Consider the following 24,283-nt stretch of genomic DNA (forward strand, 5'->3'; position numbering starts at 1 on the left):
GACACAACAACGGAGGAGGAAGGTGATTATCAGCTAGGTATTTTATTTCAGCATTAGGACTAAAACGGCGCCGTTTTTAATCAAGTGACGGAGGGAAGTGATAAGTAATTGGGCCTAATGGGCTATTGAGCCCATAAGGATGGCCCATTAAGCCCAATCCTAGGTGTACGAAAGTACTACCGGAGAAGGATCCATGTTTTCTTTGTTGGGATGTGAAGCTCTGAAGACTGCGCAAATGCAACAGAGTCAGCAAGCCCCACCACACTCGACCTCTACTCCTCCTCCTGCTCCTCCGTCGTCCACTGGTGGCTCAGCGGCTGAGGCTCCGCCGAAGCAGGTGGCGCTCGCGATGGACAAGCTCGGAGAAGCCGAACGCATCATTGCCGACATCAGGATCGGCGCCGACCGAGTCCTCGAAGCTCTATTCGTCGCCGCCTCACAGCCTCACCACGGCACCAAGCCTCTTCAGCTCTTCCTCAAAGAAGATGCTTGTATGCGCCGCTACCTTCAGGACCTTCGATCCCTTGGTACTTATTTTGTTTTCCTTCTCCGTTTACTGCATTTTATTGAATCTTCGTTCCTTGCTATCTGGATTAGGGTTTTAGGAGTTTAGGATTTTAGGTTCTGCATGATTTTTGTTCCTGAGCTTGCACGTGAGAGATTTAAGCTTGATTTTGATTTTGTTAGGGAAGGAGCTGGAGGAATCTGGAGTTCTCAGTGAATCAGTTCGGTCGCGAAAGGATTTTTGGGGATTGCATATGCCGCTGGTTTGTCCTGATGGTGCTATGGTTGCTTACGCTTGGAAACGACAGCTTGCAGGGCAAGCCGGTGCTTCCGCCGTGGACAGGACTAGGTTTGTTTTTATTTCTGCTGTAGACAGGAATTTAATCTTTTGTAGTTCAGTTGGACGAATAATATGGAAAAGGAATGGAGTGAAAATCAATGGAATCAACCATCTAGTGTTTTGTTTTGAATTTTGTTGCATTATGTTAGAAAGAGAGGAACGATTGAAGTAAATGCAGGGAATGATTGATTCATGCATACTCTAAGATAATGTCTGCAGTTTCAGTACAATTCAGCTTGACTAAGACACTAAGTTTACTTCGTATTTTATCCTTCCTCCCAGGGGTCTGTACAACATTTTATTGATTTTCTTCTTCGACTAGTGGAAGATAAATTAGCTTCTAATGTCTTCTTTATTGTGTTTTTGTGTGTATTATGATTTATAATTATCGTACTCTTTTCCCAGTGCTGCTAACTCATGCTACATTGGCTGCTTACTTTGACTTTTGAATGACTTCAGGTTAGCTCTCAAGGCCTTCACTGATCAGAAGAGGCGTTTCTTTCCTCATCTTGATTATGGTCTTGAAACTAATGAATCAGCCTCGAAAAAACGTTGTGGATCAGTAGAAAGTACAGTGGATCCGAAGGAAGAAAGTAGTTTTCTTAAGATCCTGCCAGATGTTCTGAAATCAGTAGAAAAGGAAGTACCAAACTTGAAAATTTCAACTTTTGAGCGATTGGACTGGTTAAAAAGAGCTTCCACACTTACTTCTTCTACAAATGAGAATTCTTTGGAACATAATTATCCTGGTTCTAACAAGCTAAGGTTAGGATCACTGGGCAATGTTGCTGCTGAGAAAATTGCGGTGATCGAGATGTTGGTGCCATCGACATTCAGAGTTGTTATTGCCTTGCATCCTGCTGGTTCTACTGATCCTGATGCCGTTGCATTCTTTGCTCCAGAGGAGGTATACTAAGTAACATTACCGTGACACTAATCAATATGACTTAAATAATGTTTAATGAAATTTTTGCATCCATGAATTCCACTGTTGTGTCATTGCTTTAAGACCATGTTTATTTAAAACTGTACAACTTTTACAGAGCGGAAGCTATGTGCATGCCAGGGGGTTTTCAGTGCATCATGTATTTAGACATATCACGGTAATGATCTTTGTTGCTAACCAATTCATGCATCCGTTTAACAACTCCTTGAAGTCATTCTTATTTTAGGATTTTTGGTCTTCCATTGTAGGATTATGCAGCTACAGCTCTGCAATATTTTCTTGGGAACCAAGTTGAAGCGTCTCTGTATTGTCTTTTGGTATGGAAACTATTCTGCTTTTACAAATAATGAAATGGTTATTTTGGTTAGAAGCTGTTCATTCCTGCATGGTATAATTTGCTGTCTACCTTTTTTGTTGTAGCACTGGATTTGCAGCTACCAGACTCTGTTTTCAAGACCATGCAGGTTTCATTTGCATTTTCCGGAACATCTAGCTTTTCGTATCTTGGTGTAGAATTACAAGCCTTTTTTTGTTTTTTTTTTTTTTTTTCTGTGGTGCAGCAAATGTTCCCGGCTACTTGCAGCAGATAAACAATCAGCTTTTCTGCTGCCTCCAGTGCTCCGTCCTTATTGGCAATTTTCCTTATCAAAAATTTTGTCAACAATTTCCTCAAAAGACCATACTTCAGATATCACTCCTGCTTATCATGTTGGCTGCTTCTCCGAGGAATTATGATTGTGTACAGCATTGATTTAGGTAAAGCTCAGCCCAATTATATTTGAAGCTACAAAGAGTAAGAGCTCCAATTTCATTGTTGTATTTCTATTTATCTTTTTTAAAATCTTTTAGATTCTGATCTTCAGGAAGCTGATCAGTGCTTGGCATATTGTATGAGCATCAAACGAGCAACAGCACCTATGAACGATCTATATCATGTTAATTTAAAGACTAGGAATTTTTGGATCCAGAAATTCCCTAACCAGTTTGATCATTACCTCACGACAACCGGTTAGTACAAGACAGTTATGAGCTTCATGAGTGCACAATGGAAATGCCAGCTGATTTTACATTTTAGAAGTTCTTTTAGCTTAAGAAAATTATTACACTGTACGTTTAGGAATATATATCTGCTTTAAGAATCATACTTCCTACTCTCCTGTCAAAAAAAAAAAAAAAGAATCATACTTCCTACTCAACTCTTACCTGCTCTGCATGTACTAGTTTCTCCATCCAAATATAAAGTCTAAGGGCGGCCAGTCTTTAGGATTGAACCGCTTGTACAGTTATATTGTGATGGATGCTATAAACATTCTTGTATAAGTCGATGATGTACTGGTTCTCTAAAGCCATCGCAGCAGAGCTTCATAGTTGTACACAACTACAAAATTAGATTTTCTTTATTACATATTTCATCGTAGGAGTTGAATTAATTGTAATTAGTGAAAATTTTTCAAGTTCTGCTGCTTTAAGAACAGTTGCTGTTCCCAAGTACTGTAAAATCATTGTTCGTAGTTGTGGATTTTGTGTATGTAGAATTTATTGCCGTTATACTTTATCATAGGTGTCTCAGTACTGGACCGAAATCGAGTATTATTGTGTGATGTTTGAGGACAATACAATTGTAGAATAAATTTTTTTGTTGGAAATCAGGAAACCCGCCCGGACCAAAACCCACAATTCCTATCTCTGAGACTCTGACTATCCCAAGACTTGTTCCTTCCCTTTTGAAATTAAAACCCATTAACATTGCACAGAAAGAAAATAGTGAGAGAAATGGAAACCAAGGAGGCTAAACTCTAGATCCTACCCCGCAGCCCATGTGACTGCCATATCTAATTAGTCTTCTTCAAGCTCAATGGTGGCGGTTTCTTCTTGCTATACTACGCACACAGGCTTACCAAAAATTGGCTTTTTCCAGGGAGCGAATTACTGGTCACGAAAAAATGTAATAAAGAAATATATTTAGTAGATTGTAGCAGAGACCAATCCTGCTTGTTCAATATGGGCAAAACTGATAACAAATGTTTGTATCTTATATTCGGTCAGCATATTCAATGAATCTTCCTGTGGTTCTCGGTTATGCAATTCATCGGATATAAGGATAAGTCAGAAACCAGCCATAGGATAAAGACGAATAAGTAAAGAGATAGAAGATAGATTCTAACGAGGAACCTGGGTTTTTCTTGCTTGTCCGTTATAAATAGTCAATTTTCAGAATGGCAAGTGTTGCCTAGTTTGAAAGATCTGAAAGCCCCAAGTTGTACAAAATTATGTCATGCAAGTTATTGACCATGCATCCCTAATAAATAAGCTTTAGCTCTTTGGATAATTTTACCAAAGAAAAATAATACCATAGTGATCTATTAACTTTCCGACAATTGACTTAATTGATAAATTTGCATAATTGTCAAAAGTAACACTGATGGTGATTCGTGCGAAACAGCTGGGTACTTCAAAAGAATAAGAAATGGAGAAATGATAGTGTGATTGGTACTCGGTGCATCCAAAAGGATTGAAATTGAATTCCGACAAGATCGATGATGAATTCCACACAGAAACAAAAAGATAATTAGATAAAATAAATCAATAATTGCGTTCATTGATATATCTGTTATTCACCCAATTCATAAAATACGCACAGATAAAATTTGTCACGAGCAGGAGTGATAAGCCAGCTGTCGACATGCGTGGCGCAAGCCGCAAGGTAATTAGTGTACAATAGAGATATTTTTTAATTAAAATTAAATGATAATTAAATTAATTAATTATTATTTATTTTTTAATTTCAAATTCAATTCAAATAAACAATATATTGTATATATTGTACACTAATTATATTGGCTCTCCATACTTCTCCTTCAAATATTTAGCAACTATTTTTTCCCTTTAATTTTATGAGATTGAAATGCAAAATTTTATTTCAAAAGAATAATTTCTAAACTAATTGAGCTAATTAAATATGATGAACAACATCAACTTTTGCCTAGCTAAGAAAAACTCATGGTATGATCATGATAGGAAATTGTTATTTATTAATTGAAGCATATATCTCATGTACATGTACACACAATAATATTTTTTAGTTAGTTTCACTAATAGAACAGAATCAAGTGATAGTTCACGTTCTCCTACACCATGTTCATGTTCCTTAGGGAACTTGTATGTGTGGCATCTGAGTCTGGTGTATAATGATTTGAAGGGTTCCCAGTTCCCTTCTCATGAATTGACAGCTCCATGACGCTGCAATGAATTGAAGCTATGCCAATGCCACGTGAAATTAAAATCAGTAATCAATAATTAATAATAATCCACATCGAATACCAACATACTTGGCTGGCTTCTATGCAAGCAAGCAAGGAGAGAGGGAACAAAGGGGCCCACAAAACTCTATATACTTATTGAACAATTTTATAATATCTTTTATTTAGTATCTAATTTTTGTTTAATTTATTTTTTATAATAATTTTTAAATATTTAAATTTTTTAATTTTTATATTTTAAATTTAAATTAATTATTTAATATTTTTTAGTAATTAAACAATAACTTGTAAATTACGTAACAAAGTGAATTTTATAGTGTTTATCAATTGTTGCTTAATTTTTGTTTAACTTATTTTTTGTGGTAAGTTTCAAATTTTTTAAAATAATTTATTTTTATATCTTTTAAATTAAATATTAATTTTTAATCATTTTTAATAGATAAACATTACATTTTAGACATCATAACATTCACCTCGTAATAAACTCTGTACTTAATACTCATTTGATAATGAGTTCAAATCTCTCCACATTTATTAAACACCAAAGTAGTTCCTAAGATTCACAAAATGCACCGATTTAGTCCCTAACTTCTCAATTACACTATTTATGTCCTTGACTTTGGAAAAAACGCACCTAATAAGTCCCTTCCCCCTTTTCCATCGAAACTCCTTCCCGGCAGTAATGATGTGGCAATTTTTTGCCATGCTAGAGCAACTAACGGTTACATGACGTGGCCATCAAAAGTTTGTAACCCAATGTAGTCCCTGAGCCCCTTTTTAACCTTAACTGCTTATAGAGGAGCGTATGACTTCTTTTTCTTTTTCTTCTTCCCTGTTTGTTTCATTGTGCTGGGTTTAACCATGGTTGGACGTGCAAATGAGGTAGACGGGGGTTCTATTCGATCAACGACAAGGACGCCTAGTCGCAGCAAAGCCTCACGAGTGCCAAAGCACTGTGGATGTGGAAAGCGCCCTGTGCTCCGATGGTCTGGAACAGAGACTCACCCAAACAAGCTGTTCTTCGGATGTCCGAATTATAATGTGAGTTTGAGTCTAAGAGATGTTGTTTCTATTTTTTACTGCTCACAGTGTAGTAGAAAACGGTGGTGTGGATTTTTCCTATGGGCAGACGTTGTAGAAGATGATAATGACAATTTTGAAGAAGCTGCAGCATATAACAATGAAGAAATGAGCGTGAGTCTTGCTTTGAGGATTGGCAATTTGGAGGCTGAATTAAGGAGCCAGAAATATGTAATACAAATGTTAGGATTGTTAGTTTTTTTTCCTGTTAGTTGTTGTACTAGTTGTGATTGAAAAAATGTATCAAGTGTGTATTGTTTTTTAATGAATGGGCAATCTTTGGATTATTGGTGTGGTCTGTGTAAATAGTTTACAAAGATAATAACGAAACTGAATAAATAGAACAGAACAAGTAAATTGATAAAACCATATTTTGATTATAACTAAGATATTGTCAAACACTGTCAATGGAGTAGCACCTGATAAACACCATAATACAGCACCAAAAAGGAATACAATAAGAGCTCCAAGTTTAAAGGTTTATAACTACCAAAAGTAAAAGTTAACCATTACAGTCTAGTTATGTGCTAGAATAACCATAAAAAAATAAGGAAACAACTAGTGCCCAAATTTCATATGTAATGAATCAGACTTCAGCAGCCACAGCATCCAATTACTTAGTGGTTTTTTTTCTTGGTGGTTTAAACCCTGGAGTTGGAATAAACTTCAAAAAATTTGCCAACCTAAAAGACGTTGCTGCACTTGCTCCTTGCATGGGATCAACAGAAGCAGTTACTGGTGATGGTGAGTTCCTCCTTTTGGTTAGTAACTTATCTGGCCTTGTTGTTGGTGGTAGTGGTGGGGCCTGAGAAAAATTAGAAAACTAGTGTGAAAAATGAGCAATTAAAAAAATGTCAGAAACCATTATATACCATACATGTACCTTATCTTGTGTAACACCATAATTTGGTTGGGATAAGTCAATCTCAGTGGCAACCGGTGGTGGTGGAAGGTTGTCTGTAACCTCTACTTGAGCATGATTCTGGACAACTACACCAGGAGGAGCTTCATCTACTTGTGGTGTCACATTGGTGGTGTTCATAGCTTCAGATGCAGGTGTACTCTCATTTGGGACAATTTTGGATTTGGTTACCGCAGCGGCAAGCTCATCGGCTCTTTTTTTTTTACATCCCCTCTTGGTGTGGCCCTTTATTCCACAGTATGTGCATGTGAACGGCTTCAGCTGTCTCTTTAGAGTAACGGTTCCCTTAGGTTTCTTGTTTTCACTAGTACCCTCATCAGCATCCTTTCGTCTCTTGGTTGTTAGTTTTTCAGGTTTACGTTTAATGTTAGGAGCTTGGGGCTGATTGTAGACTAATTTTTCCCATAGGAATTGGCCTGAGAGAAAATTGATGTGATGTTCATATGTCTTCTATAAGTCCATGGTGACCAAGGGATGACAGAAGTCCTCGGGTCTCTTGTTCACACGTGCAAGAGCAGCACAAGCATGAACACAAGAAATGCCTATAGTGAATAAACCAAGAAATAATCACCTCCACAACAGCCAATATAATCAATGAAGTAAAGCGATTTATAATGAAGAAGAGAATAAAGTTGGTGCAAATAGGATAAAATATCACCTGTTAACATCCAGAATTGGCAGGTGCAAAGTCTCTTACTTAAATCGACAACCATGTTAGTTGGACGTCCATGGACCTCAAATTTTTCATATTCTTCATCTCCAGTCCATATAGGAACCCAATTCTTTGATTTCTTGCAAACCTTTTCCAATCGGCTCTGAATAACAGGAGGTAGTTTTCCCACATGGTTGTTCAACTTTACTTTATTCTTTGCAATCGATCGCATAACAAACATCCTTACCTCTTCAAGCAATATGATGATTGGCTTGCTCCTAGCCTCCATGATTCGTGCATTAAACACCTCACAGGCATTGTTGCAAATATTATCCAGCTTTGGCCTGTGGTTAAATTGAGACTTTGTCCATAAATGTCTTGGCCACTTGTTCAGGTATGTCTATGCCTCCTCACTGACCCTCTTTATTTTGTCCATGTTATCAATAAACTCTTGAAATGTGGTTGACCTAGCAGCATCCCAGAGGAGTCTCCTCAGCTCAAGATCTTTTCACTGTTTGTTAAAATTTTGCCATGGGTGCCATACACAGAAATGATGCTAAACCTGTGGCATGACCTCTTCTACAGCAGAAGTCAATTCCTGTTTATGACAAACACATGTAGTAGAAACTAAACTACTTAAGTAGGATCAACCAGTATGAAATATTCACATAATCAAGCAATATCCATGGCTTAAGGAACTACTTATCATAGAATGAACCAATCTCATACAGTACTATATAATCCAAACTAATTAAGTAGGATCAACCACTTCCACATATTTATGCAAACTTCAGTAAATTTATGTTAAATGGAGAATCATATAGTTTATAAAGTCCAAATAGGATCAACCAGTATGAAATATTCACACAATCAACCAATATCCAAGAATAAACCAACTACTTATAATAGAATGAACCAATCTCATACAGTATCATGTAGTCCAGAAAATGAACAATTTAACAAATGTGTAAGTAAATGAATAACACAACAAGTTATATTTAGAATTTGGTTACCTTCTATATGCCAGAAATGAAACACCATCCGTTTGCCTTATAGTCTCCTAAATTATCGTGGAGTAGCTCAAGAAACCACTTCCAGTTCTCCTTATTTTCAACATTGACTATAGCCCAGGCAATCACATATATGTGATGATTTGCATCTTGGGCTACAGCTGATAATATCTGGCCTTCAATCTGTATCTTCAAAAATGCACCATCGAGTCCAATTAATGGGCGGCACCTTGATCAGAACCCGTTCTTGCAACCACTCAAGCAAACGTACATTTTTTCAAAGATGACTTGTTCATCAAGCAATGGAATCACCCCAATTTTCACAGGAGATCCGGGATTCGTTCTTAGAAGCGTTTCAGCATAATCCCTTAACAAGGCATACTGTGCCTTCTCATCGCTATAAACAACATTCCTTGCATCAGCTAAGGCTCTAGCTATTGAGTTTTTATGCAGAATCAGATCACATTTCGACCTAAAGTACACTGCAGCCTCATATTGCTTGAAATTAGGATACTTTCTAACCCCTTTATCTGCCAGCAACAGTTCTCATGATCTCTTGAAGCATACACAACCCATGACCACTTGACAAACTGTCCTACACCTGATATTATCATTCTTAACGAACTTAATCCCCCTTCCTTCCTGAATGGTAAAATCTCTCACAGCCTCCCTGAATTCTTGTTTGGTATTGAACTTCATGCCCACTTGAAGTTGCAGCTCACCAAACCTCTAGCCCCCTTAGAAGATGGGAAATTCATCTGAATCTCCATCAGATTCCAGCTCCTTCTCAGAATTAGGGGGAGTTTTCATCTCCTCCGAGTGTCAAGAGTTGGCTCCATCAGATTCTACACCAGGGTCGAGAGTTTCATACCAAATTCCTTCACCTGGATTTTCTATGAAACCTAGGTCCACCTCTACATCTGATAAATCCTCAACTATTGCATCATCATCTTGCATTATATTATCTTTTCATATCTTCTCCTTCCCTTTAGCCATGCCTGCCTTCTTTTGAACATTTTTGACCTCTTTTCTAATTGATTTTGAAACTCTTGCAACCAATTCTTCATCATTGCTAAAGTTGGCCTCTTGCATTGGGACATAAGATGTATTCTCTGAGCTGCCATCATCACTTGTTGATTCATTGACAATTAAATCCACATGAAGAGGTTGCTTGTCTTTGTTAGTACTCCTCTCCTTTGCCTGAGATCTTGTTATTCTTTTAGGTGGTTTAAATTTGGGTTTGGGTTTGAAAGTGAAGTTGGACTTGTACTTTGATTGAGTTTTGTTGGACTTCAGAAGGTTCTTGGGCTTTGGAGTTGGCTTGTGATTATACTTTGGAGTTATCAGGTTCATCCATGGGGTTGGACTCTTCATTGGTAGAATTTGTAGTGAGGGGGTCAGCAGCAGGATGGTTTGGATTGAAAGTTGCAGTAGAAGAAATTGTGTTTGCAGTTGAGAGGTTTGGAGTTGGGTTTGTAGTTGATTTGTCATCTGGGGTTTGATTTGAGCTATCCACAGGTGTTTCCTTGTTAGTCTGTAAGTCACCATGGAAAACCTCTTCTGCTTCATAATCAAGTAACATCACAACCCCTTTTCCATCCATCAGTTCAGGTGTGGAAACTCCATGTTCAAAATACACATAAAGTACTCCATCATTCCTCTCTGTATGGAAGCACATCTCCTTAGTTCATCATCACTGGTCAGAGCTCTCAGTCCCACCTCCAAGCTCCTTCCGGGAACCAGCCACCAGCACTCAACTACCTTGTCATATCCCAGCTCCTTGAAATAGTTTCTCACGAAAAAACATCTAGGGTATCCTCATCTAAATCTCCTAAACAACTTCTATTGTCAGGTGAGTAAAGCAATTTTCCATCATCATTCTTCTTAAACGTCCCACCATGGTGGAACATGATATCAAGCAATTTTTTCATCTACACTGAAAAACAGGTATAACAATTTATCTAACATATGCTACTGATAATAAAATCAACAAACTACAGTACAAAATAATCCAATATTATTTAAAAACAGATACTTCATCACATTGCCATTATAAAAACACCCTCATTTCCTGTGTGAAAACAGAGCATTCACAAAATCCAAACCCACACCATCCAGTACCCTAAACCCTACCTACTAATATAGCATTCAATGATTTTTCATCAACCAACACAAAATTCCCAACTCAAACTCACAACAATGGATACCTTAACACTATAAAAGATAAATAAAAAATATTTTATTCACTGCATGCCTACCTCTGTGTCAGGGGATTCATGAGGAAACTTTGCTCCTTCCTTCTCCGATTATGAACGACCGATGAGCACGTTTTGACCCTTTCTAATTTGCGTCACCACAAAAAATCTCAGCAGTACTTGCGAAACCCAAGGTATGGAGCTTTCAGTTCGAACGTGATGAAGAAGATGAAGTGGCGAAGTAATCTCTTTAAATATGGGGGTTATAAGTTTTGGTAACTCCTTCGTTCTTGAAGCGGCATCATTTTCATTATTTAGCGCCAAATTCTAATACGACGCTATTTTTCATAGTCCATTATGGCAAAAAATTGTCACATTATTGTCGTTGGAAAAGAGTTTCGACGAAAAACAGAGAAGAAACTGACTAGATGTATTTTTTTTAATTGAAAAGTCAGGAATTAAATCGGTGCATTTTGTGAATCTGAAAGACTACTTTATTGTTTAACTGTACATGATCACAAAACGGGGAGTGAGGAATCCATTACGTTACTGTCGCTGAGAGTGACTAAGACACGGTGTTACCAAAATACCAACCACGTTGTCACACTAGTAAAAGTAGATTTTGGTCAAAAGGTTTTCACATTTGAATGTTCTTATTAACATATGGTGTAAGGAATATGCGACGCGTGTCCAATATATTTTAGTGTTAATAGTTTCTTCGTATCAAGTTCATTGAACAATTCATTTTCATTGATATTTTTCAGTTTATGGCAAATTAAATGGAAATTAGTGGCAGAGAAAAAAAAATTGTATACAAGTAAGTGTAAATGACGTAGAGGATTAGCTGGGTTCTTTTTTTAGTTGAGCTTAAGTCAACTATACAATTAATATTACGCATAATAGTTTTGTTGGACTCTATAAATTTTATGTACTTGCGGATAAGGGTTTTACTACAAATTGGAGCACGAAACGATCATTTTATTTCGTCACCAAACTTCATTACATTGAAACCGAACAAATAACGCAAATATTCTCACCCTTAGATAAATAGGAAAATATGTATAAAAAAATAAGGTTTTTAATTCTAAAAATTATTTTTGTTCATATTTAACCGAGAAAAAAGATGCTCTTATATTTTTATTGCGGTTGCAAAGTATCAAAAGCTATTATGCATAGACACTAATACAAAAAAAATGCTCTTAAATTTTTGTTGCGGTAGTATCAAAAGCTATTATGCATAGACACTAATACAAAGTACCATATTAGATATATGAAAACACAAATTTAAAATTTTATAAGACATATATATATATATATATATATATATATATATATATAATATAAATTAATTTTTTATTTTTTTAATATTTTTAATTATATAAAATATTTAAAATATTTTTTATTTTAATAATTAATAATATACATTATTTTTAAATTTATTTCAAAAATATAAATTAAGAATAAGACTGATATATAATAGTATTTAAGTATATCCAAATATATTTTATAAAATTTTTTATTTCTTATTAAGATATAATTTAACACAAAATACATTCATTTCGAACAAATATCAATAAATATTGTGTCCAAAATGTGATCGACAATACCCAACAAATCAAGAAATCCAAATATATTTATAAAAATTTTTATTTCTTATTAAGATATAATTTAACACAAAAAACATTCATTTCGAACAAATATCAATAAATATTGTGTCCAAAATGTGATCGACAATACCCAACAAATCAAGAAAGTGTCCGCATCAGTAGTTCAAAAGCGACACCATCAAAGAGTATGTTAACAATATACTTGTTTCTGTGTGCCTTATCTCATTCATCGACACATAATTGTATGTAATAATCTAAAATGCAAATATGTCCTTATCAGTTTAGAAAAAATCGAAAAATAAGAAAAAAAAAAGTCGAAATAAAAATAAAAAACTAAAAGTAACAAGAGCAGGCAGCTGGCAGAACCAAAAACAAAGATTACATCTAAAACTTTGAAATGTAAATGGATGAACAAGTAGCAAGCATTCTCATTGATCGTGCCTCACTATCTACAACCATTAACACTTAAATGTCACAGTTGAAAATAGTACAAATATTAAAGCATACAAATGAGATTTCAAGAGCATATGAAATCTCAAACTTACCCATATTACACCACAGATGTTACACATTTTTTGCAAGGCTTTCTTTGAGATAGAAAAAAAAGCATGATTATCTACACCTATTGAAAATTAAAAATAAAAAAGGAGGGAAAAGAAGGTACAATCAAGAAAGTAACGAACCATATTGTTTCACTTTCATCTACCATCAGCTGAAGTAAAAGAATCTGCAAATCCAGTAGGCCTTGCTGGAATACTACTCTTGCTGTCTTCCAAGTCCATATAACTCAAGTCCTTTCCTTCTGCTTCCTGCCAGTCCTTCACCATCTGGTTAAGAGGAAGGCTATAATCAATGCCGGAATATTCCTCTGTGTCATCATCAAATGGTTTCCATTTTTCAACGAGTGGCGCCAGAACATTCACAGCATGACCCATATCAGGCCGTTGGCTTGGTTCTCTGGCAGTGCAGTGTCCAGCTAACTCGGCAATGACGCAGATGGTCTCGAACGTTTCTTCTTTTATGTCAAGGGATTGATCAATGGCAGCCCTTAGTTTCTTCTTGTCTGATTTTATATGCCAGAACCATGCTGCCAAGTATTGGCTTTCCTCAGATCTACCCTCATCAAGTGCCATCAATCCCGTCAACAGCTCCATTAGCACAACCCCAAAGCTGAAAACATCTGCTTTGGTAGTGATTTTTCCCGTCACTGAAATATATTGAAAGATAAAGATTAGTATAATATTAACTGATTTTCTTCAATCATTTTGGATGAGACACCACATCCCACTATTATTCCATGCATATAATGAGGTATAATCAAACATACTCGGAAAAAGTTACATTGAAGAAAGTAAATACCCATAGAATAAGTTGACTTACCAACAGAACTAAACCTTAACTCCAAAACAATAAAGCAATCCCAAAACTACAAGCTTAAAGGCTACCAATCTAGAGATATTAAGTATTCTATATTAAAGAAGTTGGTGATTAAATATTTAAATAAAGAGTATATGTAATTTCTTCAAGAACTAGTGAAAAAAAAAATCACCTGCATATTCTGGCGCCAAGTATCCGAAAGTCCCTGCAAGCCGGGTCACTACAGACTTTTCACCTTCAGGAGCAAGTTTTACCAATCCAAAATCTGATATTTTTGCTCTGAAATCATCAGCAAGCAAAATATTCGATGACTTAAGATCTCTGTGAATGAAGCTTTGGTGGGCCATAGAATGAAGGTACTCCAGTCCTCTAGCAACATCCAGGGCAATATTGAGCCTCCTCTTCCAAGAGAGTGGCTCCATTCCAAAACTCTTCCAATGGAAAAGATGCTTACTTAGTGCACCTTGAGGCATATACTCATAAACTAGAATTCTCTCATTCCCTTCAATGGAATAACCCAAAAGAGACACTAGATGCCGGTGTCTAACTTTTGATAGAACTGCAATTTCAGCCTGGAATTCATCTAACGCTTTGCTACTAATCACACCAGCTTCCATTCGCTTCACTGCAATTTTTGTGCCATCATCCAATTCTCCCTTATAAACAACACCAAACCCACCACGACCAAGCTCGTTCTCAGAGGCAAAATTCTTGGTCACATTTCGTAGAACCTGAACAGAGATCACAAGATTGCCAGCTTCAATGACATGAGAATCCCCAATGCCACTGCTGTTTCGACTCCCAGACCCACTCCCTGTTAGAGTTGAGATACTTCCATTGGTATTATTAGCAACAGCAATCTTTACAATACGATCCGAATCAGATGGATCTCTTGGGTGAATCACCAGTGAACTAGGAGCCAATAAAGCATCCTTCCTTCTTCTCCTGAAACAATACACATAAATTGGAATGAGCAGAAAAGCTGCAGCCGCCACACCCGCAATGGGAGCAACAATAGTAACCAACGCTTTGCCTTTGGATTTCTTTGCTTCATTAGAACTACTTGGATTGTTATTGGAGTGTGCGGGTGTAGACCCCGTTGAAGGCTCATCATTCCCAGATCCAGTCGACGGATTATTGTTCCCAGATGAAGGAGCTTGGGAGTGTGGATCCAACAGAGGATTCCCAACCGTCACAAGTTTCACTCCAGGGCGAAACTTGGGCATTGGACCGGATATGTTATTGTCACTCAGATCCAACAACGAAAGAGACGACAAGTTAGTCCAATTAGTAGGTACCACACCACCAATATGGTTACCACCCAACCTAATTTCAGCAAGAGAACCCAAGTTTGCAACAGAAGGACTCAACGTCCCATTAAGCTTAAAATTTGGCAAATTAATCATAGAAACCTTGCCATTAGTATCACACTTGATTCCCAACCATGGACCTGAACAAGGGTCATTACGAGTCCAAGAATCCACCAGATTAGAAGGGTAATTCAACCCACCAAGAAATTGCAAGAGTGCCATGACCTCAAAGGAGCATGGAATCCCAGGCTTGTCTTGACAAAAATCATTGTTATCAAAAGTAGCATTAACAGCTTTGAAATCAGGGATAGGACCCATCAAATGGTTATTGTTCAAATCAAGAGTGTCCAATTTCATGTTACCTAATGCATCAGGTACAAGCCCAACTAGCTGGTTTCCGTTGAGATTAAGATCCTTCAACGAATCCAAGTCTCCAATGTTCTCCGGAATCGACCCACTGAACTTGTTTCCATGAAGCCACAAACTTGTCAGTGAAACCATAGTGGAAACCACATCAATTGTCCCAGTAAGCCCCTCACCCTGCTGGTTGTTCAGCCACAGAACCTGCAATACGGTGCCGTTTAGTGTCGCCGGCAACTCTCCGGTCAAATTGTTGTCGGAAAGTTTCAGGAACGAGAGAGAGTTCATCTTCCCCAGAAAATCCGGCAAGGAACCCACCAAATTGCAACTCATACAAGAGAGATTGGTCAACTGAGTCGAACCCTGAAGACTCGGCGGGAGACTCCAGCCACCATTAGTAGCATTTAGGTTGTTGTGATCCAACGCAAGAACCTCCAAGCTATCGAGACCGTCGAAGCAATCTGATGGTAGAGAATCGAAGTTGTTGTAGTCCAAGAACAAGTACTTGAGGTCCTTCAAACCCTTGAAAGACGGTAAAGGACCGTTGAGACGGTTATTCTGGAGGCCAACGTTGGTGAGTGCGGTGAGTTGGTTGAAGGTGGTAGGCAAGGGACCAGAGAGGTTGAGATTCTTGGCTTGAATCTGAGCAACTCTGTTTCCGTCGCAGAAGATGTAGTCCCAGCGAGGAGTGCCGCATGGGTCGCCGCCATCTTCGGGCCATGGAAGGAGCTTAGGGTCGTCAAGTCCTTTTCGGAACTGGTGGAGGATGCTAACGTCGTTGGGGTCGGTTTCGGCGAGGATATGGCGGACAGCGAGGAGGAAGAGGGAGAGGAAGAGAGAGAAGGCGGTGGACATGGCGGCGATGAGTGAGGTTCATGAGGTTGAGAGAGAGTGCAGAGGAGGTGTTTGATGAAATGACACTGAGAAAGTAGTCATGTTATTATGGAAAGTTAGAAAGAAGAAGAGAAAGGTGGTTAGTGATGAGTGAAACTGATGAGGGAGGGGTGTAAAGACAAAAGAGGGAATTATTGAATAAAGTGTGTGTGTGTGTGAGAGAGAGAGGGTTTTTCCTTCTTTCTTTTTGTGGCTTTTGAGAGTGGGGGAAACAATTCTCAGATTCCAAATTCGTACTTCCCGTTCCTGTTGTTCTCTCTGTCTCTCTCTCTCCCCTCCTCCTCCTCCTTCTTCTGCTACGGTGAATTGCTTTCTCATCTCTCACAATATTGCCACGCCACGTCGCCACCTTATATCATTATTTTTATGGTTTTTTTTTTTTGTTTTGTATCACAAACAATAATAATAAAATAATATGTGTCATTATTCAGCCTGCCAGCTGCAAGGGCCGGGACGCCGGGAGGGATTTAATTTTCATTTCAAATTTTTTATTTTAGCTTCTAATTATAATAATAAGAAAAATTTTATAGATTTTTAAAATTTAACGTTGACACAACACAAGCCTGTCATGCTCAAACCGATGACTATGAATTTTAATTACCTTTCTTTTTTGCTCTTGGTCATTACTTTCTCTGAAATATAAATGCAGCACCTTAATATGATGATGATTGTCATACTTGTACTCTTGTAGTAGTCGCGATACAGAAAAAAAAAAGGATCAGATGCTGGGAAAACTTTTTTTTTTTTTAATATTAGAAGTTTGTTGGATGGAAAAGATTGGATCGACTTGAATTGAATTCCAAGTCAGCGACACTACAGCGTCCTAAGACCACGGGTGTTCCCTCACGGACGCCCTTAAATTCATGAGTCATGCATCTTACGTTCTCTTGCGATTTTTGTTTAACTATTGTAAAACTCGGACTACGTAGGTCAAATATTATTTTAATATAAAAATTTATTATTACTTATTTATTAATATTAATAATTATTATTTTTAATTTGAAAAGGTTTTTGAAATAAAAATTTATTGTATAAAATATACTATTATTGTATTATTTATTTATAAAGACTGAAATAATCTTATTATTTTTTGAGTTTATATTAGTTATTATGTATATGTGTTTAAAGAAAGGATTAATCTCTACATACAAGTGATTCTGTTATATAAGTTTTACAAGTTCTTTAATTGATATTGTGCTCAAACGCGCCTCTAACAGATTTTTAATTTTTGAAAGAATTCTGTTTCTTTTTTCGAATTTCTTGCCTTCTCTTTCTCCTTCTTCATTTACGTGTTTTTCTCTATGTTCTCTTTCTTCGTTATTCTCGATTTTTATTATTTTTTGACACCAAACTCTGAAATCGTTTTTGAAGTGTTTCATCTTCATCGTCGTGTTTTTCCTCGTTCTTCTTTTGATTTTGCAACATTATGTATTCTTTTCTTCTTTGTTTAATTTTTTCCTCCAAAAAAGAATTATGAGAATATCAAATAAAAAAAATGAAGAAGAAGAAGCAGCCGAAAATGAGGAAGGAGAAAGAGGAAGAGTTCTGAATTATGCATAAGGTGTACTTCAACGAATTTTGGGTGTATTTTTTAAATCCTTTGGGTGTATTTCTTAAATCCTTTGGGTATATTTCTGTAATCCTTTGAGTGTATTTCTGTAACCGTTTGGGTATATTTCTATAATCCTTTGGGTGTATTTCTGAAGTTCCATTATTTTCAAAACGATTTCAATGAAAAGGAGAAGAGAGAACGCACAAAGGAGATCGAACAAATTTGGCAAGAAACTTGTTTTCATGGAGGAAGAAGAAGAGTCGTTCATAATGCATGGTGAGTAGTGTGTTTAGGAAACAGAAAGTGGTTGAATAACGTGCGTGTATTTACTCTTGAATGTGGGAGTATAATGCACGTGTGTTTGATTAGGTTTGTGCCAACTTATAAGACTTATAAGCCAAAAAGACTTTGTATGTATAGTAAGCCTCTTAAATAAAATATTATTACTCTGTTACTGTTATAAATCCAAACAAATTAAAACTTTCATAAAAATAGTTTATATTCTAATTATACATACAATAAATATTAACTATAAACAATAAATCCACAAAAAACAGTAAGATTTGAAATGTATTATAGTTTGATTTAACTCTCCACCAAATCCATCACACAGTCACACACCAACACCAAATTAAGAATAATAGAAAGACTTAATTTTTTATGTCCAATTCTAATATACTCACAATAACACCAATTTTATTGGAGCTAAACAATTAGCAAGCAATAATAACAATATATATTAAGACTTGGAATGAAAATCTCTGGGTCACCGTAAATTTATAATGTCAAGAAGATCAAACCTATAAATTGGATTTTTGTTTAATTTGTTGGATAACTGTGTTGACACGCCAGCCATAACATTTCAGTAGTAACTAATACGCTTAATTAAAAAAAAATTAAGGATACGGGTAAAATACTATATTTTGTCTCTAATTTTTTTATTTTATTAAAATAATTTTAATATTTAATTTTATTTTTTACATTTTTAATTTTATAAAAGTATCCGCAAATAATTTAAGTATTACATTACTCAAGTCAACGATTTAGGCATAATTAACATCTAAAAATAATTTTAACATAAATTAAAAATATTATACATAAACATTAAGAATAATATAAAAATAAATAAATACTTAAAATAGTATATGAAATTTGAGATTATCTTTAAATTGGTTTTTTAAGTTTTAATCAATTCAATTTAGTCCCTCATATTTTTAAATGTTACTCACATTTTTCTTTGTGATGATTTCTATTAATAAAAATTTCCACTCAACAAAAATAGCAACGTTAATTTTGGAGAACTTGAGACTCGTTTTAGGTTTTATAAGCAATTGAAAGAGCTATTTTGAGCAAGAAACAAATTTCGTCAAGTTATTTAATTATGAGACCCGTTATATATTTAATTTTTTTTACAATTAAATCTAATTAAATTAGTCTAAATTTAACAAAGATCATTTTTATTATACATAGCATGTACACACGTATTTCACTAACACAAATGAAACATTCACTTCACAAACATTTTGTGTGTCGATTTTAAAAAGTATGAAAAATGGTTCCTATCTTCTTGCGTTTCCTCATCTTTTTTTGATTGGTGTTATTATTTTTGTTTCTTCTTTTTTTTATTTATGTTATTATTGTCATTTATTCTTTTTTTTTCTTTTTTTTTTTTTAGCTTTATTTCTCTCAAAAGAGTCAAACAAAAAGAATTATAAGAAAATGAAAATAAGAAGGAGAAGATAAAGAAAAAAAAGATAAAAGGGAAGAAGAAAACAAAGTAGAAAAGGAGAAAGAAGAAGAAAAGTTTTGAATTATGTAGAATTTATCAGAACAAATAACACCGAAATTTTTTAACAATAACACATATATTTCTTAATTTTTACACTGAAATTTTCCTACAAAAGTACAAAAATGTCTTTTTTTAATTCTGTATTTTTTTATTCTTTTTTCTTTCTTTATTTTTCCTGTTGCTCTTATTTCTTCTTTTAAGAACATCGTTTCTCGTATTAGATTTGAATGAACATGTGTATTACAATTTTATTTAGTTGAATGAATGTATGTTCCTCTTTTTTCTACTGATTTTGCAGTATTATGTGTTTCTTCTTCTTCTTTGTTTGTTTTTTTCTTATTTTTATTCTTGTTAAGAGAGTAAAACAAGAATAATAATGAAAATGTAAAACCAGAAGGAGAAGATGAATAAGAAAAGAAGAAGATGATAATGATGATAAAAAAGAAGAAAGATGAGAAAGAATTTTGAGTTATCATTAAGTAATTTCGTGTATTTTGGATTTAAATAAGCTTTAGAATAATCTTTGTAGAATTTTCTAACTTTTTCAAGCGTGTTAAAAGTTATTTTTTTTAAGTAAAAGAGCTCAACACACTAATGTGAAGCAAAAAGCAATAGACTGTATAAACAAGTAGGCAACTCCAAATGGTATCATAACCAAAATAACAGAAATCTTCATGTCATCTCCGGCATAGCCATCAATAACACTAGGAATATACACCCTCTACTCGTCGCAGCTAAGTATGGTCATGTTGATGATATCTTCTACGCCTTTACTTTTATTCTGAAATATCCTCCTATTTCTCTCCATTCAAATATGTCAAATGATCGCACAGAAACACCTCAAACGCTCCTTCCAATCCTCTTTTCTACACAGCTCATCTGTCCAACTTAGGAAGTGGTCCTTCACTAACTCCAGGAACGACCAGTGCTGGCCAAACACAGATATTCAAGTACTCCACACCTGCCAAGCAAATTCATAGCCAAAAAACAAGTGATGTACTTGCTCAACATCCTTATTACATAAAACACAACTCTTATCATCCTGGCTAATAATCCCGAACCAACTTAGCCGTTCCTTGATATTCACCCTGCCTACCAGGACAAACCAAGCAAACAGCTCCACCTTTGGTGGTACCAACCCTTTCCATATGGTCTTTGTGAAGCTGTAACTGGTAACGTCTTCTGATAGCATTCCTTCTTGTAGCACCTGCAAAAAGGAGTTAGTCGAAAATATACCAAATCTATCATATTTCCACACAACTTTATCCTCCCTATTATTCACTTGCCTTACAGGTCTCAAAACCTCATGTAACTGACTCAAAAGGTCTAACTCCCACTGAAACAGCTCTCACCTCCATTAAAAGTTCCAAACCCATTCTAACCCATCCCAAAACCCACACTCCCCAATAACCGAATCACATTTGTTTGAAATAGAGAAGAGCCTGGGGAGCCGATCTTTTAAGGATCCACAATGTAGCCAAACATCCTTCCAAAACCGAGTTCACCATCCATCACCAATCTCCATAGCCAGACCGGTAATCATCTTATCCCTTAGATGTGGCTCCTTAATTTGTATATGGCAAATATCCTTCTATGGGCCTCCTCTAGTGCGCAGTACCTGAGTAGACAATAGCTCATTTGGCCTCAGATTATTACAGGAACAGACCGCCTTCTTCCACAGCGGGCACTCTTCTTTAGCAAAGCGCCACCACCACTTAAACAACAGTGCAGTGTTACAAATCATAGCGTCTCCAACTCCCAATCCACCTAACTTCTTAGGGGCTTGAACCAACTCCCATCTCACCAATGCCATACCATTCCTCCCATCCTCCTTACTTTATAGAAATCTTCTCTGTAATGAAATCAACTTCTCAGCAACTGGCTTCGGCATCTTGTATAAACTCAAATAATACACTGGCAAGTTGTTCAAGACTGATTTGATAAGCACTAACTTTCCCGCTTTGTTTAGCACCTTAGCTTTCCAAAGGCTTAGTATGTCTTCCACCTTATCGGTTATAGGCTTCCAGGTCTTAACCAGCCTTGGATTAGCTCCTAAGGGGACTCCAAGGTACTTAACAGGGAGGGTATCTTCCTTACAACCCCACAAACTACACATATGTTGTACCCACAGGTCTTCAAAATTGATTGGAATCAAACTGGATTTTTCGTAATTAATACTGAGTCCAGACATTAACTCAAACCATCGCAGCAGCCACTTGTAATTCTTCATAGTCTCATTTTCTGGTGGATAAAACAGAATAGTGTCATCAGCAAACTGAAGGTGTGATAGCTCCACATTGTCTCGACCAACCACCAGGGGGAATACATCCGATCCTGACTGCCTCACCCACCATTCGATGCAGAACATCCACAACCAGCACAAAAAAAAAAGGAGAAAGCGGGTCACCTTGTCTCAAGCCCCTTTCCATTTTAAACGGTTTAGATGGCGAACCATTAATCAAGACTAATATAGAAGCTGTGGTCACACACTCCATAACCCACGCCCTCCACCTACGCCCAAATCTCATCTTTTGCAGCACAATATCCACAAAACTCCTCTTGACCCTGTCATATGCTTTTTGAAAATCTAACTTGATTATGGCTGCCTCCTTCTTTCTCCTTTTAAGCCAGTGCACTGTTTCACAGGCTCTGAAAGCCCCATCATAAATTTTCATACCCTTCACAAACGCACTCTGAGTCTCCCCTACTAATCCTGGCATCACTACTCTCATCCTCATAACTAGCACCTTCAAGATAACCTTGTACACACATCCAACCATACTAATAGGTCTGAGGTCTTTAATCTCCTTCGCACCAATGAACTTAGGGGCCAACGCCACCCACGTAATATTGGAATCTGCCGGTAACTTGGATGTTTGAAAGAATCCCATCACAGATGCCGTAAATTCTGCCCCAATCTCATCCCAACACCTTTTTATGAAATTCATGTTGTACCCATCACAACCTGGCGCCTTCGATGACTCACAATCCCACACTGCCTCTTTAATTTCCTCAGTCGAATGCATCGCCTCCAAGGTCACATATTCTTCCTCATCTATCCTTTTCACCAAACCATCTCTGAACCCCAACAAAGGAGAGCTTCCCTGATGATACAGATCTTTATAAAACTCTCTAATGGCTATTTTTATTCTAGCTTGGTTCCTAACCAATCTGCCATTAACTATCAGAGCATCAATCCGATTATTCCTTCTTCTTGCCGACGCTATATGGTGAAAGTATCTTGTGTTCCTGTCCATTTCCTTTGCTTGTCAAGATCGAGACATTTGCTTCCAGTGAATTTCTTTCCTGACATACTACCTCTCACAACAAGTAACTAATGCCTTCCTTCTAGCCTCCATAGTTCCATCATACACTCCATTACTTACCATGCCATCTCCCTTTTTTATCTCTTCCTCAAGCTTCAAGATCTTCTTGTCCATCTCACCAAAGTTGTCTTTATGTCATCTTCCCAAAGGTCCCGTCAATGCCTTCATTATTTCTGTAAACTGCAACTCCCTTAACCCTCTCCATTCCTCCTTAACCATTCTAAGAAAACCTTCATGTGTAAACCACGAATTCAGGCTTCAAAAAGGCCTAGGACCTCCCCTCATCCTCTTATCTTCGATAATAATAGAGCAGTGATCTGACAAGCCCCTTGGTTCGCCTCTTAACCAAATCTCATGGAACTCTTTCATCCATTCTACACTAACCATAGCTCTATCAATTCGACTGCACGAATGACCTCGAAACCACCTAAACTTGCGGTCTATAAGTGGCAGACCCATTAAGTGCATATCGTGCATCCAAGACTTGAATTCTTCTGTAGACAGAGGTAAGTTAACGATGCCTTTCCGTTCCTCCACATTCACTATCTCATTAAAGTCTCCCATAAAACAGCAATGTAACTTAATTCCTCCCACACATAACTATTCTCCTCCCTACTATGTGCACCATAGACCAAGAAAAAAGCACATTGGAAGCTATTCTTTAGCAAGACACCTTCAACGCATAACCATCTTTCTCCTTTATAGTAATTATTCAATTTAAAAAATATGTCATCACATGTCATCAAAAGACCACCAGATGCACCATCCGACCCTACATATTCCCATCCCGCCCCAACATTTCCCCAAATCCTTTCAACGTCAAATCTAGTCACAACCTGTCTTTTAGTCTCAATCAAACCTACCATGCTTAAGTTATTTTTCTTTTTGAAATCCTTCACCATTCTCATCTTTCCGTCACCCCGTAACCCCCTAACATTCCAAGAACTAAAAGTCATTTAGAACTATATTCACACACCTATTTTTTAGTTTTGGGTCTGCACCGCCTCATCTTCGCCTTTTGTTTTGCCAATTTTCTCTTTTGTGCTATTTCTTCATTTTGCGCTTGAAGAATTGCCATGATGTCATCTTCTTCATTATACAACACAGCACCCGATTCCCTCGCCAGCTCCCAGGTCAATTTGTTTTCCAACATTTGCTC

At 36.6% G+C, this 24,283-nt stretch overlaps 2 protein-coding genes across 3 annotated transcripts; one reads left to right on the forward strand and one right to left on the reverse strand.

Annotated features, from left to right (window-relative positions):
- The first annotated feature begins 27 nt into the window (after positions 1–27).
- On the forward strand, positions 28–3,345 carry LOC112716591 (mediator of RNA polymerase II transcription subunit 27). Of its 2 annotated transcripts, none has more exons than XM_025768521.3 (8): positions 28–527; positions 688–853; positions 1,304–1,751; positions 1,888–1,947; positions 2,039–2,107; positions 2,211–2,254; positions 2,351–2,546; positions 2,654–3,345. In XM_025768521.3, the coding sequence occupies exons 1-7, from the start codon at positions 194–196 to the stop codon at positions 2,523–2,525; spliced, it is 1,296 nt and encodes a 431-aa protein (XP_025624306.1). In that variant the 5' UTR covers positions 28–193; the 3' UTR covers positions 2,526–2,546; positions 2,654–3,345. The 2 variants fall into 2 exon arrangements, with proteins under 2 accessions (XP_025624306.1, XP_025624307.1); XM_025768522.3 differs by having other exon boundaries at positions 187–527; positions 2,640–3,345.
- A 9,575-nt stretch (positions 3,346–12,920) lies between these two features.
- On the reverse strand, positions 12,921–16,889 carry LOC112716592 (receptor protein kinase TMK1). The gene is made up of 2 exons (XM_025768523.3): positions 14,066–16,889; positions 12,921–13,723 (listed from the first exon to the last, which is right to left on the reverse strand). Exons 1-2 carry the CDS (start codon positions 16,416–16,418, stop codon positions 13,215–13,217), a joined length of 2,862 nt encoding a protein of 953 aa, XP_025624308.1. The 5' UTR covers positions 16,419–16,889; the 3' UTR covers positions 12,921–13,214.
- Between the last annotated feature and the right edge of the window lie 7,394 nt (positions 16,890–24,283).

Source organism: Arachis hypogaea, chromosome 10 (genome assembly GCF_003086295.3).
Source record: "Arachis hypogaea cultivar Tifrunner chromosome 10, arahy.Tifrunner.gnm2.J5K5, whole genome shotgun sequence".
NCBI lineage: Eukaryota > Viridiplantae > Streptophyta > Magnoliopsida > Fabales > Fabaceae > Arachis > Arachis hypogaea.

Excerpts from the sequence above, each read along its gene's own strand:
- LOC112716591 (XM_025768521.3), top strand. The coding sequence starts at position 194 with ATGTTTTCTTTGTTGGGATGTGAAGCTCTGAAGACTGCGCAAATGCAA. Across the intron at positions 528-687 it reads TCAGGACCTTCGATCCCTTG|GGAAGGAGCTGGAGGAATCT; the intron begins GTACTTATTTTG and ends TGATTTTGTTAG. Across the intron at positions 2,108-2,210 it reads CGTCTCTGTATTGTCTTTTG|CACTGGATTTGCAGCTACCA; the intron begins GTATGGAAACTA and ends TTTTTGTTGTAG.
- LOC112716592 (XM_025768523.3), bottom strand. The coding sequence starts at position 16,418 with ATGTCCACCGCCTTCTCTCTCTTCCTCTCCCTCTTCCTCCTCGCTGTC. Across the intron at positions 13,724-14,065 it reads CTTGGCGCCAGAATATGCAG|TGACGGGAAAAATCACTACC; the intron begins GTGATTTTTTTT and ends AATATATTTCAG.